This window comes from Exophiala aquamarina, assembly GCF_000709125.1.
Source record: "Exophiala aquamarina CBS 119918 chromosome Unknown aczIA-supercont1.12, whole genome shotgun sequence".
NCBI lineage: Eukaryota > Fungi > Ascomycota > Eurotiomycetes > Chaetothyriales > Herpotrichiellaceae > Exophiala > Exophiala aquamarina.
Window position 1 is genome coordinate 499,090 of NW_013550576.1, and position 12,834 is coordinate 511,923.

General features: G+C 49.2%; 4 protein-coding genes across 4 annotated transcripts; 3 read left to right on the plus strand and 1 right to left on the minus strand.

Moving 5' to 3' along the window:
- Positions 1–305: 305 nt before the first annotated feature.
- Positions 306–2,189, plus strand: A1O9_10177 (uncharacterized protein; the record flags this gene model as incomplete). Its single annotated transcript, XM_013400912.1, has 6 exons — positions 306–528; positions 576–755; positions 812–1,073; positions 1,123–1,570; positions 1,681–1,926; positions 1,980–2,189. 6 exons carry the CDS (start codon positions 306–308, stop codon positions 2,187–2,189), a joined length of 1,569 nt encoding a protein of 522 aa, XP_013256366.1.
- A 1,689-nt stretch (positions 2,190–3,878) lies between these two features.
- A1O9_10178 (uncharacterized protein) lies at positions 3,879–7,100 on the plus strand (the record flags this gene model as incomplete). The annotated part of the gene is made up of 6 exons (XM_013400913.1): positions 3,879–4,836; positions 4,878–5,146; positions 5,195–5,391; positions 5,467–5,771; positions 5,828–6,294; positions 6,405–7,100. 6 exons carry the CDS (start codon positions 3,879–3,881, stop codon positions 7,098–7,100), a joined length of 2,892 nt encoding a protein of 963 aa, XP_013256367.1.
- An 827-nt stretch (positions 7,101–7,927) lies between these two features.
- Positions 7,928–9,247, plus strand: A1O9_10179 (glycerol-3-phosphate dehydrogenase [NAD+]; the record flags this gene model as incomplete). The annotated part of the gene is made up of 2 exons (XM_013400914.1): positions 7,928–7,989; positions 8,041–9,247. The coding sequence occupies 2 exons, from the start codon at positions 7,928–7,930 to the stop codon at positions 9,245–9,247; spliced, it is 1,269 nt and encodes a 422-aa protein (XP_013256368.1).
- Positions 9,248–10,640: 1,393 nt separating this feature from the next.
- Positions 10,641–12,297, minus strand: A1O9_10180 (uncharacterized protein; the record flags this gene model as incomplete). Its single annotated transcript, XM_013400915.1, has 5 exons — positions 10,641–11,072; positions 11,127–11,529; positions 11,578–11,920; positions 11,971–12,052; positions 12,106–12,297. The coding sequence occupies 5 exons, from the start codon at positions 12,295–12,297 to the stop codon at positions 10,641–10,643; spliced, it is 1,452 nt and encodes a 483-aa protein (XP_013256369.1).
- Positions 12,298–12,834: the final 537 nt, after the last annotated feature.

The window sequence follows — 12,834 nt, forward strand, 5'->3', positions numbered from 1 at the left end:
TTCTGCATCCCCTGTTCTGAACTCCAATTTCGTGGCAAGGTTCTTGGAGAATTGATGATACCATGCGGGGAAATTCACCGCAAGGCTGAACATTGGCGTTAGTCCAGGGATGCTTTTCGAGTCTCGGCAGATTGCAAAGCCTATGGATAGTGGTGCTGTGGTATTCTTGATTGTCTACCGAGTACTTAAGGCCGGCCAGGGGGCCGTGTCGGCCCATACGGTCGCGAACGATCTAGAGCTTGTCCTCTACACACTGGTGGCCCTCTCGACTGTCAACTTATAGACTTTATCCTGCATTGGTTGCAATGGCGAAAGCAGTCGCAGGTCATGACGTTGCGGCAAGTGAGATTGCGAAGGTTTCCGAGATCACTCGTCTTCTAGAGCAAGACACGACGCCATGGTACAGAAAGAACAATCTTCGAAGGCTGTACATGTTCCTGGTGCCTTCTGCTCTTGGTGTGGAGATGACGTCGGGCTATGATGGCAGTGTCCTGAACGGACTCCAGGCGGTCCAGCCATGGCAAGACTGTAAGAGTACATGGAATCCACAAGACCACCCTTTACTGACAGCCTAGATTTTCATACTCCGAATGGAGCACTGTTGGGTGTGATGACCGCCGCCTTCTCCATTGGGGCTGTGCTTGGGCTGCCTTTGGTGCCATACATCAATGATCGGTATGGTAGAAAGGCTTGTATTGTGACTGGGAGTGTGATCATCACGATTGGAGCTATATTGCAGACGGCATCAGTGAACAGTAAGGAAGTTGTTGGACTCAATGTCTGTTGTTGGTATTGACGAACATTCATCCAGTTGCAATGTTTCTCATCGCCCGAATCATCCTCGGCATGGGCATTGTGTACGCAATTAGCGGTGCCTCCCAACTCCTCTCCGAGTTGTCATATCCAAAGGAAAGGTCTGTGATCACAGGTCTCTTCAATGAAAGCTGGTATGCAGGAGCAATCATCGCTGCAGGGGTGACGCTTGGAACATTCTCGTGGAAAAGCGACTGGAGCTGGCGACTACCCTCATTGCTGCAACTCCTGCCTTCGACACTGCAGCTGACGTTTATATGGTGAGTTCGAGCATAAAGGCGTGTGGTTGATCGATGCTGACCCTGCAAGGTTTGTTCCTGAATCACCTCGTTTCCTCATTTCACGAGACCGTCACGAGGAGGCGTTGGAGATATTGATCAAGTACCACGCCGAAGGCGACCGTGACAGCCCCTTGGTCGCGGCGGAATTTCATCAAATCCGTGAGACCATCCGCATGGAGTTGGAAAGCACTAAGACCCCATGGAAGCACCTTGTGGCTAGCAGCGTTAACCGCAGACGGATCATCATCGCGGCCTGCGTGGGCACGTTCTCGCAATGGTCAGGCAACGGATTGGTCTCGTATTACCTCTCTCGGGTCCTCACCTCGATTGGAATAACTGAGAAGAGGACGCAGAACGAGATCAATCTTGGGCTGGCTTGCTGGAATCTTGTCACCGGTGTGATTAGTGCATTTCTGGCACACAGGCTTCCACGTCGTCGCCAGTATCTTATCTCTTACAGCGCTATGACGATAATGGTGAGTGATGTCGCGTCCTGATTTTTCAGCCTGATGCATACTTTCTTCTTTCAATCGCTTTGTGCTTGAAAGGACGCTGCCGGTAGCAAGGTTTGCTTACCATGACATAGTTTGCCTGTTGGACAGCAGCATCAGCCACGTATGCGAAAGATCACACGAACCACCATGCGGCAATCGCTGTGGTTGCACTCATTTTTATATACTATGCCTTCTACAACCTCATGATGCCGCTTACCTACATTTTTATCTGCGAGGTGTTCCCATTTCTTCACCGCAGCAAAGGTGTGGCGATAACACAATTCTTCTCCCGAGGAAGCTCTGCTTTCAACCAGTTTGTGAATCCAATTGGGCTGCAGGTAAGGACATATCCAAAGGAGACATCATCATCAGCTGACGGCAGGAAACCCAGAACATTGCATGGAAATACTATCTCGTGTATGTTGTCTGGCTGGCCTTCGAGACTACGACAATATTCCTCATATATCCCGAGACAAAAGGACCAAGTTTGGAAGAAATTGCAGTAGTCATGGAGGGCGATAAAGCCAACGTTGAGGTGATTGAGATCGGCGCGATAGCTGGAAAGGGGGGTCCAGGGGTCCAAGAGGTAGAAAAGGCCTAATCTGCAGTGAGTACAGACACAGTACTTGTGTCTATGAGATCAGACGGCAGAAGGAAACCGTGATGAGTCGTCGAGTCGCATTGTCATCGCATGTGGGTGACACGACAGTGGCAGATCTAATTATATGTTGCTAACGAGGCCTGGGAGGGCGCCTTTGACAAGGCGGTTTTAATGCCTGAAGAGCCGTGGTCTGGACTCACTGTTAGTAACAACTAAATCAAGGTCGAGCAGCTATAAACAGTCATATAGTGAGGGGAGCAAGAAATTCTGCCCCCAAGCAGACAGATTCTCGCGAATGTTTGTGCTAAGCTAGCTTGCACGGAGTACCTCTTAAGGAGAAGTTCGCCTGTCGGCCGAGTTCCTCTGAGCCCTGCTCCGTCATCATTTACTAAAAGGGTCATACTTGCGAACCTGCAGCCAACCAAGTCATTAGCGGCACTTGTAGATATCTTGCCCCATGAGTAGATTGAATTAGTCCCCTCTAGGCCCGATTCCACGCTTTCGCGCAGCCAAATGAGCAGGTCAAGCCCCAGGACTCCCGCTGGTTATCTCCCCACTCGAGGAGTGAAAGAACCATGACGAGCCACTCGGCACTATGTAAGATGCCCCAGATTCAGTACTATAGTTGGCCAGGATGTTGATCGCATTTTTGTACACCTTGGGAAGTCGATCCCCTTCCCCTGGTGCACAATGAGACTCGGGATCGAGGGTTGATTTCCAGTCTCACTGGTAGGGGATACCCAGATTTGTACCAAGACAGCACCAGTGTGAGATCCATGAAGCTGTACCACGTTTGGATATTCATGGCGGGCTGCCGCGGCTTTAACGGAAGTACTTTCTTGTCTTCCACGATCAGGAAAGCTTATCCAGCTACATCAAGGAAGCTCAATTCTGCGGCGATGCGCAAATCTCTGCTGGGCGCTTGAATGAGGCAGCTAAGATGTAGATCATAGCAGGAACTCAGTCTCAAGTTACCTCGTATATTCCCGAGGGTAGAGAAATGCTCTTGAAGCTCACGGAGATGCGACGGTGCTCACAAGGCACAAGCGAGTACGCAGTAGGGCCTCAAACTGACACACTTGGGCTTGACATGATGCAAACTATCCACCGAAAGCCGTGGAGCGCCAATCGAAAGTGGCGGGCTCAACGGATTCGACAGGGCCTAGATATGCAACGATAGGCACATTAGTCTCGGGATGTTGGATGCCTGAAACACAGGTAGATTACGAGTACGGAGTACTGCTAATACTATTACTGCTACTACTACTACTACTACTACTACTACTACTACTACTACTACTACTACTACTACTACTACTACTACTACTACTACTACTACTACTACTAGGCCTTAGTTTCGGGTCATTCTCAACTCTGGGGCTCCTGAAGATTCTTTCCTGCAATAATGACTTCTTGAATATCGAGCTTTACAATGTCGGCGGAAGTCCCTATCCAGAGATTAATTATTTGCGTCGACTCGGCTGATTATGACCAGGATGGCAAGTCACGTATGTGAAAAGATTACTCCGCTACAGGGCATTGTACTTACGTCTTTCAGCAAGCGGCAATCACAGTACAATTTACAGGTTGAAAAGCACAATTCCAAACAGAGTTGTTTACGATGCAAATAACCAAGCAGTAAACCAGATTGTGCGCTACTACCGCGCGGCCGAAGATGGCCCAAGTCTCATGGAAAGATTGAAAACCAAGGTTACCTCACCGTTCTATGAGCAACAGATCAAGGAGATCGTGAAGACGATTTGCGGCACCCTTGAGAATGCCAGCGATGAACTCTTTCTCTATGGCTTTGGTCGTGGTGCTTTCATTGTCAGAGCTGTCACGGGTGTTCTGCACACCATGCAACTTCCAACGAGAGCAGCGATGAAGAACTTTGATGTTATCTACAAAGCGGGGATAGACTGCTTAAAGGCCCGACGTGAGGATGACAACCTAAATGGGCCTAAGATGCTTGAGTTTCTCTCTGCGCATACCACTCTGTTCCCTCGGATCCGATTTGTGGGCGTCTTCGACACGATTGGCTATACCGCTGAAGGAAACATGCACGACCTGTCGATGGTTAGCTCCATTGACAACATGAGGCACGCCATAGGAATCAACGAGACTCGTTCACAAATGAACCCCATCCTCATCGACAATCCATCCCCGGAGGAGATGCGCCAATCAACCTTGATTCAAGCATGGTTCATTGGTGGCAACCAAGACTTAGGTGGCGGGTCTTTTGAGGACGGATTGTCTCTTTATCCTCTGCAGTGGATGATCCTTGAGAGTATGAAGGCTGGTTTAGTCCTACGCTTCGAGGAGCCTAAGGCGGACGGCCCCCCGATGCCCAACCCTTTGGCGCTCAGCTTCCCCCATTTCGCCGGTGATGTACCAAAGTTTAATGGGGATGAAGCTATTGAATGGCGAATTTCGTACACTAATGACATTTCTATCTCTCTATATGACCTACAAAGTGTGCATGGTCTCTCGACGGCGGCAAAAGACCAGGCACACGGCATTCGCATCAGCCATACCTCGAACTTGTACAATACCCAGAGGAAGATATTTGGTTCCAAGACTTTGATCAATGCAAAGTCAGCACCTCTCGAAGGTTTAATTGGATGGAACGACCAAGGTGAGAAGCGGAGTACGTTTTTCATAGCAAAGATGACGACTGATATCAAATAGGTGCTTACGGCACCATTATCCACCCATCTGTGTATTGTCTGCTCGACCGGCATCCTAGCCTATACGAACAAGCACGGTTCAAGTCACTCAAGGCAGAGCTAAGCGATTTTCGCGACAACTGTCTCCGACAAGAGGGGGAAACCCTCCCCCCATGGCTCGAAGGCATGGAACTTCAGGCCAGCGGCGTCAAGGCCTTCCGCATCCTCGTTTGTGGCAAGACAGGAGTAGGGAAGTCGACTCTGATCAATAAGGTCTTCGGCCTAGAGATGGTGAGGCGAACGCTGCTAGCATAAAGTCGGTGCTAACTGTTGTTGTAGACGGACGAGTCCACATCCTACCAACAGGGTGTGCACGATATCAACAAAGCATTTGAATCACCAAACCACCCTGGGCTCTTGCTCCATGACTCAAGAGGATGGCAAGCAGGCAGTGATACGGAGCTGGACCTCATTGCTAAGTTTCTCCGCCATCGTGCATTTCAGAAAGACCCTGCCCAAGCCTTACACGTGATCTGGTAAGGCTGCCCCATGCCGTAACACCTATCCTATATTCACTATGTCCCTATCTCTTACTCCCCTTATATAACTAGGTTCTGTGTAGACTCAGATGTCAGTCGCATCGAAGAGGCTGACAAACGGACATTTGCAACCATTGCTCAATATTCCAACCACGTGCCGGTCTTCATTATTGGGACGAAGAAAGACAAGATGGTAGCTTATCGCAAGATGAAATTACTTGAACAGTACATGGAGAAGACCAATGACTTTAAAGAATCCAATCGATTGGCGACTGAAGAGGCTAGTCAACAGGCGGACGATCAATTTATGGTACTCCGAGATGAACTCTCACGCCTACCTCATTACAAGGCAGATGGCTACTGTTGTTTATCAAAAGGTTAGACTGCTTCCGGCGATATAGTCCGCATTTTCAACTAACAAGCCTCGTTCCAGACGATATGAACGGCATCAAAAGTCTTCTGTCACAGACGCTCGAACTGATAAGTGATGACAGGGTCCGTCTCTTCTGTGTGGCGGCGCAAGTCGTAGATGTCGAGCAGAAGATTGACTCGGCAATTACAGAATGCATGCGACTGGCAACACATGCGGTCCGCACCGCGATGGTACCGCTACCGTTCTCTAGTGCCGTTGGTACGCCGACAGTAGCAAGAATTCTCTGTGAACACATGCTTCTCTGCTTTGGGTTCCCGAAAGTCATGCCTGACGAGGTTGAAGCAATTATGCTCAAGGTTTTATTTGGTCACCTGAAGACCTTCATGACTGTGACGATGATTGAGTTCGTCGCGGTCTCAGCAATTACAACAGGCCTTTGCGTTGGTACAATGGGTGCTGGAGGTGTCTTTGCTTTATCGCTTTGCGCTTTAGCGGCCCCTCCAACGGCAAGAATGTTGTTCAAATGTGTAAGTCCCCTAGTGTGGCCCTGAAGACCTTCAGCCGAGAGCCCCTAAGCAGAAATCTGAAGAACGATAAAGCTGTATTTATTGGCTGCCGATTTGCTGACCTTTGTTAGGCGGCGGATCTGATTCTCATCCTGGAACGATCCTTTAGATACAAGTCAAAATTTGTTAGTATTAAACAGATAGAGGATGCCGCCATTTACTATACGACGACCAAGATGACTACCTTTGCAGGCAAGGAGAAGTTGCTGCAAACTCATGTGCACGACGAAATTGATCGCATGATACCTCTGAAGAGTGTGAAGATTGGATTCAGATTCAGCAGACTCAGAGAGGGTCTAGAGAACATCATTTACAGTAACAGATTTGAGAGGACAGATCCTGACATGAGAGACAGCATGTCAATACCAGAACTTCCCAGTGGCAACCAGGTTGCAGAGCTGGATGCAAAACCGATAGTGGCGGAATTGCCGGGTGACCAGACTCAGATAGCAGAATTGCCAGCGGAGGTCAGCTTCCCAGTCCGATACTCTGGTGGTAATCCTGATACCAAGTCCCAAACGGCTACCAGCACGACAGTTGTGTCAGATACGCCAAGTTGGGATGATACATCGACGCTAGCACATTCCATGAGTGATATGGGCTTCAGAGGGATGACGTCGCCTACATCAACGAACTCTCCAGTATCACCTATGACGCCTTCCCTTGAGAAACAGAAGAGCGGTGGTGCCTTTTCCAGAAGTATGAAGGCGATGGGACTTCGGAAGTTCTCGTCGAAAAATGTGCTGTCCAAGACCAAGACTGGATAGGAAGGATTGATACGCGGCAGCAGTTAGATATCCTGGAACGGCAATGGAATACGATATACGCGTATACGAAGATGAGACGTATATTCATTCTTTTGTTCCACAACAAAGACTGGCACCAACTTTATGCCTCTAGTGTTGGCCTCACCATCTCGAGTCGGAACAGGTTGCACATGCTTCGCTAATCTGAGGTTTCTCTCTGTCTTCCATCACCGAGGCTGTGAAGCTGTAGGTGGCATTGCAATACTAGTATCGTCGGCGAGGCCGAGTTTTTACGGGCGTGACGCTTCGATTAAAGCCCCAAACAGGAAATGGATTGCTATTGCGTCCTACCCGTGAATAGCCTAGCTCGCGATTGAAGCCTTATCGATAAGCACGTGAAAGCACTTCGCACCTCGGGAAGCCAGAATGACGGATCTACCCAGGCAGCGAGGGCCTGGAGGGCCTTCCATTCTTCCCTTTCCCGGCTGGAGAAGCCTTGGTGGGGAAGACCAGCCCCGAGCAAGCGCTGACAGGCCTGGGCGTCATGTTGGCAGTAGCACCTGCTAAATATTATTGGGGATGGGCCACCAAAAGTCGGTTGTACCTGCGTCACGCGCGCAGATTCAACAACCAACATTTTCCCCAAGTAGGTTCCTTCCTTTGGCCCAACCCACCAGAATTTCCTTTTTTCTATATAAGTATCTTTAGACTCCGCCCTTAATTGTCCCCATTGAATGGTGTTGGCTGCTGGTGCTCCTGCCTTTCTTCGTTTCCCCAGACTGTCTGTTTCTTTTAAGCTGCTCCTTTCTTCACCAAAGTCCGGCAGGATGGATGGCCTCAGAGCAAAGATGTCCTCCCTTACACCCTTCGCGAAGAAGCATAAGGTCACCGTGATTGGCTCTGGCAACTGGTATGGTGCCCAAACAGCCTCTAGGTTCTGTATTGACTGACATGCTTGAAGGGGTTCGACCATAGCTAAGATGGTCGCCGAGAGCACCGCTGAGCATTCAGACCTCTTCGAACGGGATGTGCAGATGTGGGTGTACGAGGAGGAGGTACAGCTTGACGAGAAGTCAAAGCATTACAAGGCGTCCTCAGAGCTCAGTCAAGGACCCCAGAAGCTTACTCGGATCATAAACACCTTCCATGAGAACATCAAATATCTTCCAGGAATTGCCCTGCCTGACAATGTCATTGCCAATCCCTCTCTCACCGATTCAGTGAAAGATTCGTCGATCCTCATCTTCAATCTGCCGCACCAGTTCATCCTAGGCCTTTGCAAACAACTCAGAGGCCATATCCTTCCATATGCTCGAGGCATTTCTTGTATCAAGGGCGTGAACGTTCATGAATCATCAATCAGTCTGTTCTCTGAGACCATTGGCGAAGAGCTGGGAATATACTGTGGTGCCCTGTCAGGAGCGAACATTGCAAGCGAAGTTGCTCAAGAGAAGTTCTCCGAGACAACCATTGCATACGATCCACCCCCGGTTGACTCCCAAGCACCAACTCCTGCAACATCGCAAGGCCCAAGTCCTGTATCAAGTCATGTTGACCTGACCAAACTCGCCCACAAAGATGTCAGTGGTAAACCATCAAAAGTCAAACTTCGGCCACTGCCTCAAGAGTATCAAGCGATCGACCACACTACTATTAAGAAGCTTTTCCACAGACGCTATTTCCACGTCCGTGTCGTTTCTGATGTTGCCGGTGTCTCACTTGGCGGTGCTCTCAAGAACGTCATAGCTGTTGCTGCTGGTTGGGTTGATGGTCTAGGCTGGGGTGACAATGCAAAAGCAGCAATCATGCGAGTTGGCCTTCTTGAAATGCGAGAGTTTGGAGACAGATTCTTTCCTCATACGGTAAACCCAGACACTTTCACAGTTGAATCTGCTGGTGTCGCGGATCTCATCACCACATGCTCAGGCGGAAGAAATCATCGATGCGCAATGCTCAGTATCCGCGAAGGCAAATCAATCGAAGAGATTGAAGCCAGAGAGCTCAACGGACAAAAACTTCAGGGTGCTATGACCGCCGTTGAAGTCAACACCTTCCTAAAGAGTCAAGGTGCGGAGAAGGACTTTCCTCTCATGACTGCGGTTTTCAACATCTTGAAAGGCAACGGCAGGGCAGAAGATATCCCTGACTTGATTGAACCAAATGATTGATTGGTACGAAAATAACTGTTTAATTTTGAAATGAGGCTTCATAAAGGGAGGAGTATTCTTTGCCGACTTTCGGACATGGCTCGGCTTGCGGTCAAATGCTTATCTTGTTGGTCGCCATGATGCATGATACCCAGGGTTGATGGATATGAGAATCATGGTCGACATCGTGCCAGGTGATGGCTCTATGAACGGAAAAATAGCCTTGACAAGGGAAGTTATACTAACGAATGGAATATGGGGATGTCGATCTCCAAAATGAGATCTGATCAAGGTCCTCCCAACTGTTCTTGGTGAATCCAGTTCCACTTCAATTGCCCAGTCAGTGATCCGCTCACACCCGCGGCTGCTTCGATCGGTATAGCGTTTCTCAGGAGTTTCTACAATCGTCATGAGTAGCTCAGGAACGACTTCTTCCAGCATGCCATCTCGCACAAATGTTTCCCACCAGCCATTTTTACGGGTCAGGTTCGAATTTTTCTCCAACCATAGATTTTCGATCGCCCAAGGCTATATATACTTAAGTCTTGATCTCACGCAACGTCGTGATCGAGTCTCTCGCTTCCCAAGGTCAACTCATTCTAACATCCTTCCCAACAATTCGTGGACTCGTCTTGACCACTTCAAAATATTGTCGACGGTTGGAGGATCTTGTTATAACAGAGCTAGTTCAACTTGCGGGCCATGTACTTCCAACATAATACATAGAACCTCTATTTCTCCACGCCTCAACTAGTCCTCGCTCCATCTCTGTTTCTTCTTCACCACGCATTGTATTCCGTACCAGCTACTATGTCCCATTGCAGCACATTTTTCCTCTGTGCTTCTTCGTGGGGCTCCCATTCCCAGAGGAAATCTGCCCGCTGTCTAACTGTACTGTTTGACGGCGCACCTCGACTTAGCCAGAGGCAATCTCCTGCCAATTTGGGGCTGTGGATGGGTTCCTTTCCCCTGCGACGAATTTTTGGGCATCGCTGATGTGGTACCCTCCTTCCTTTGAGCCATTGAACTCATAGAAGTGGGGGGCCTTTTACTTCATAACTGTGTTTCTCAAGCGCTGCTGGGACAACACCTCTGTTGATATTGAGACCCAAGGTTGATGCAGATGGCTCTCGATCTCCCCATCAGGGGTATCACTTTTGACTCCAGCAAGTTAAGAGGGTTTGGCGACTTGGCTGTGGCATATATTCCCACGACAACCTTCCTCGTGAGGTAGTCAGCAAACACGCAAACGTATCCAGCTCCCGATCATGCTTCTCAAGATTTGGGGCTGCCTGGGACGTGAGTGCTTGACACCCAAGTGACACCTGGATACACTGAGCCGCATCTGATCTGCCAACCTGCCAACCTGCCGACTGCATATTGCTCTTCTGTGTGCATACTGTGCCCATTAGGCTTATAAATGATACCTGAAAGCTAGGGCTCGATCACCACTCGTCACGGTTCGAGTGTCCGCAATTGTACCACTAGCAATCTTATCCTTTCTAACATTCCACCATTTGATGTATATCATCTTGGCCACGATCAAAAGTTGGCTGAGGCAAAGGGCTCCAAGCGAGAATCCGTGGCCGAGCTTGTACGGCGACTTCCTGTAGATTTGCCCTGCCACAATACCAGCAGTGTTTGCAATCGTCTGCTGTAGCCCTATCGAAGCTGCTCGACGGTAATGAGGCGCAACGTTAACGCTCAGCCATGTGATGTTGACACCGGGTCCAATGTAAACAGCCACAGCGCATAGAAAAGTCGCCCCGAACTTGACAGTATCATTTGACACAATTAAGAGAATGACGTAACCAGCAATGCCGAATATATTCGCCACCAGGATGAACTAGGCCATTGTTAGTGTCTATATCACTCGAATGAAACACCTGTCAAAACTTACTGGAGATCGCAGCATGAACCGATCGGAGAAGACTGCCGCAATGATGAAGATAACGGCTCCAGCAATATAGACAGGTATAGTAAGTAGGTTACTCTGTAGTCGATCATAGCCGCTGGACTTCAGGATCGCCGGTAAGAATGTGCTGAAGCCATATAACAGGATATCCTGACAAAATTGGATCCCGCCACTGAGATATAATTTTGGATCCTTGAAGGCGATTCGGATCTCCTCCCACTTAAATTCATCACTTCCCATATAAGCAGCGGTTTGGTGTTGGCGAATTCTCATCATTTGCTTTTGCTCGGCTGTCAAGCAAGGGTGAAGGGCTGGGTCCGTTGGGAGGCCATACCAGACGAGGATTGCTATGAAGATGCTGAAGACGCCTTCAATGATATAGACCCATCTAGCTAAAGTGAGTGAAGGCTTGTTATTGTGTTAGGGGTTACCATACCGCCATCCTGCATAGCCTGCGACGCCGTCCATTTGAAGGATGGCATAAGCCAGAAGGCCACCAAATGCTCCTGATAATGCTGCACAACTGAAGAGGTAGGCTATCCGCCGGGCTTGTTCTTCTCGACGGTATACCATAGAAAGATAAATTGTGAGAGAGGGAAATAGCCCTGCTTCACATGCTCCGAGAATGAGCCTGCTGGTGTAGAGTCCAGCAACGTTATGGATAAACCCGGAGAAGATCGTGGTGAGTGACCATACGATGCAGAGTCCAGTCAGAAGTACGCGAGGCGTCACCTTCTTCAATATAATGGCGAAAGGCGTCTCAAAGGCAACATAGGTTGCTAAAACAAATCAGTGGAATGCTCTGACCAGCTTCGAATTGTATCCTTACCATAAAAAATGGAGACTGCCGTGGAAAACTGCTGGTCAGACGCCCCGATATCTTCGGGCATTCCAGCGACTTTCACATTTCCCTGAGAGCAAGTTAGCACTTGTATAGCATGACCAGTGCGTGAGTAGTCCTCACAATGTTGGTCCTGTCCAAGAAGCAGCTCAAATAAACCAGCATGATGACAGGGGTAAAGAGCAAATCGAGCTTGGCCAACAGGATTTTCTCCTTCTTCGGGTCAATCGTTTGCTCGAGCTGGCCGTTACCCTTGAGACCTTCATCCCTCATCTGGCCATCAGTAGAAAAAAAGCCGATCTTCTTCTCATCCATTGTTTGCTGCTGCTCGATGCCGGCCATAGTGGGTATATTTCAGTAATGCGGATGTTCTTGATGAGAATGGGTCAGTCTCAACGGGCTGTGGAATCAATTCCGTGATTGGGGTATGCTCCATGTACTCCATGATGTGCGATGGATAAGCTATATAGATATGTGCTTTCGTGGAGGATAAGGACGTTGCGAGATGGCATCCAGGTTGGGTGGAGGTTTGCCCCGGATGATCGGGTGGTGCCAGCCGAGGTAGGCCCCGGGTGTCCTCCCCTGATGGCAACAGGGTTGCAACTTGCAAGGGTGCAGCCTGAGGCGCAATCACGTGTGTGCGACCCTAAACTCTATTTACAAGTTCTCCTCGAATGGGTGACACTTCCACACTACTTTTTCGGACATGTCACCTTGAGCATATTCATCGATACCACGCTCTGGTCCGTGATACTCGCTTACCTTCTGTTGATCGCAGTCGATTAGGGTCGATCATTGTCTACCCGCCCGAACGATTGGGCTGTTCCGGATAGGTACAAGCAAATCCGGATC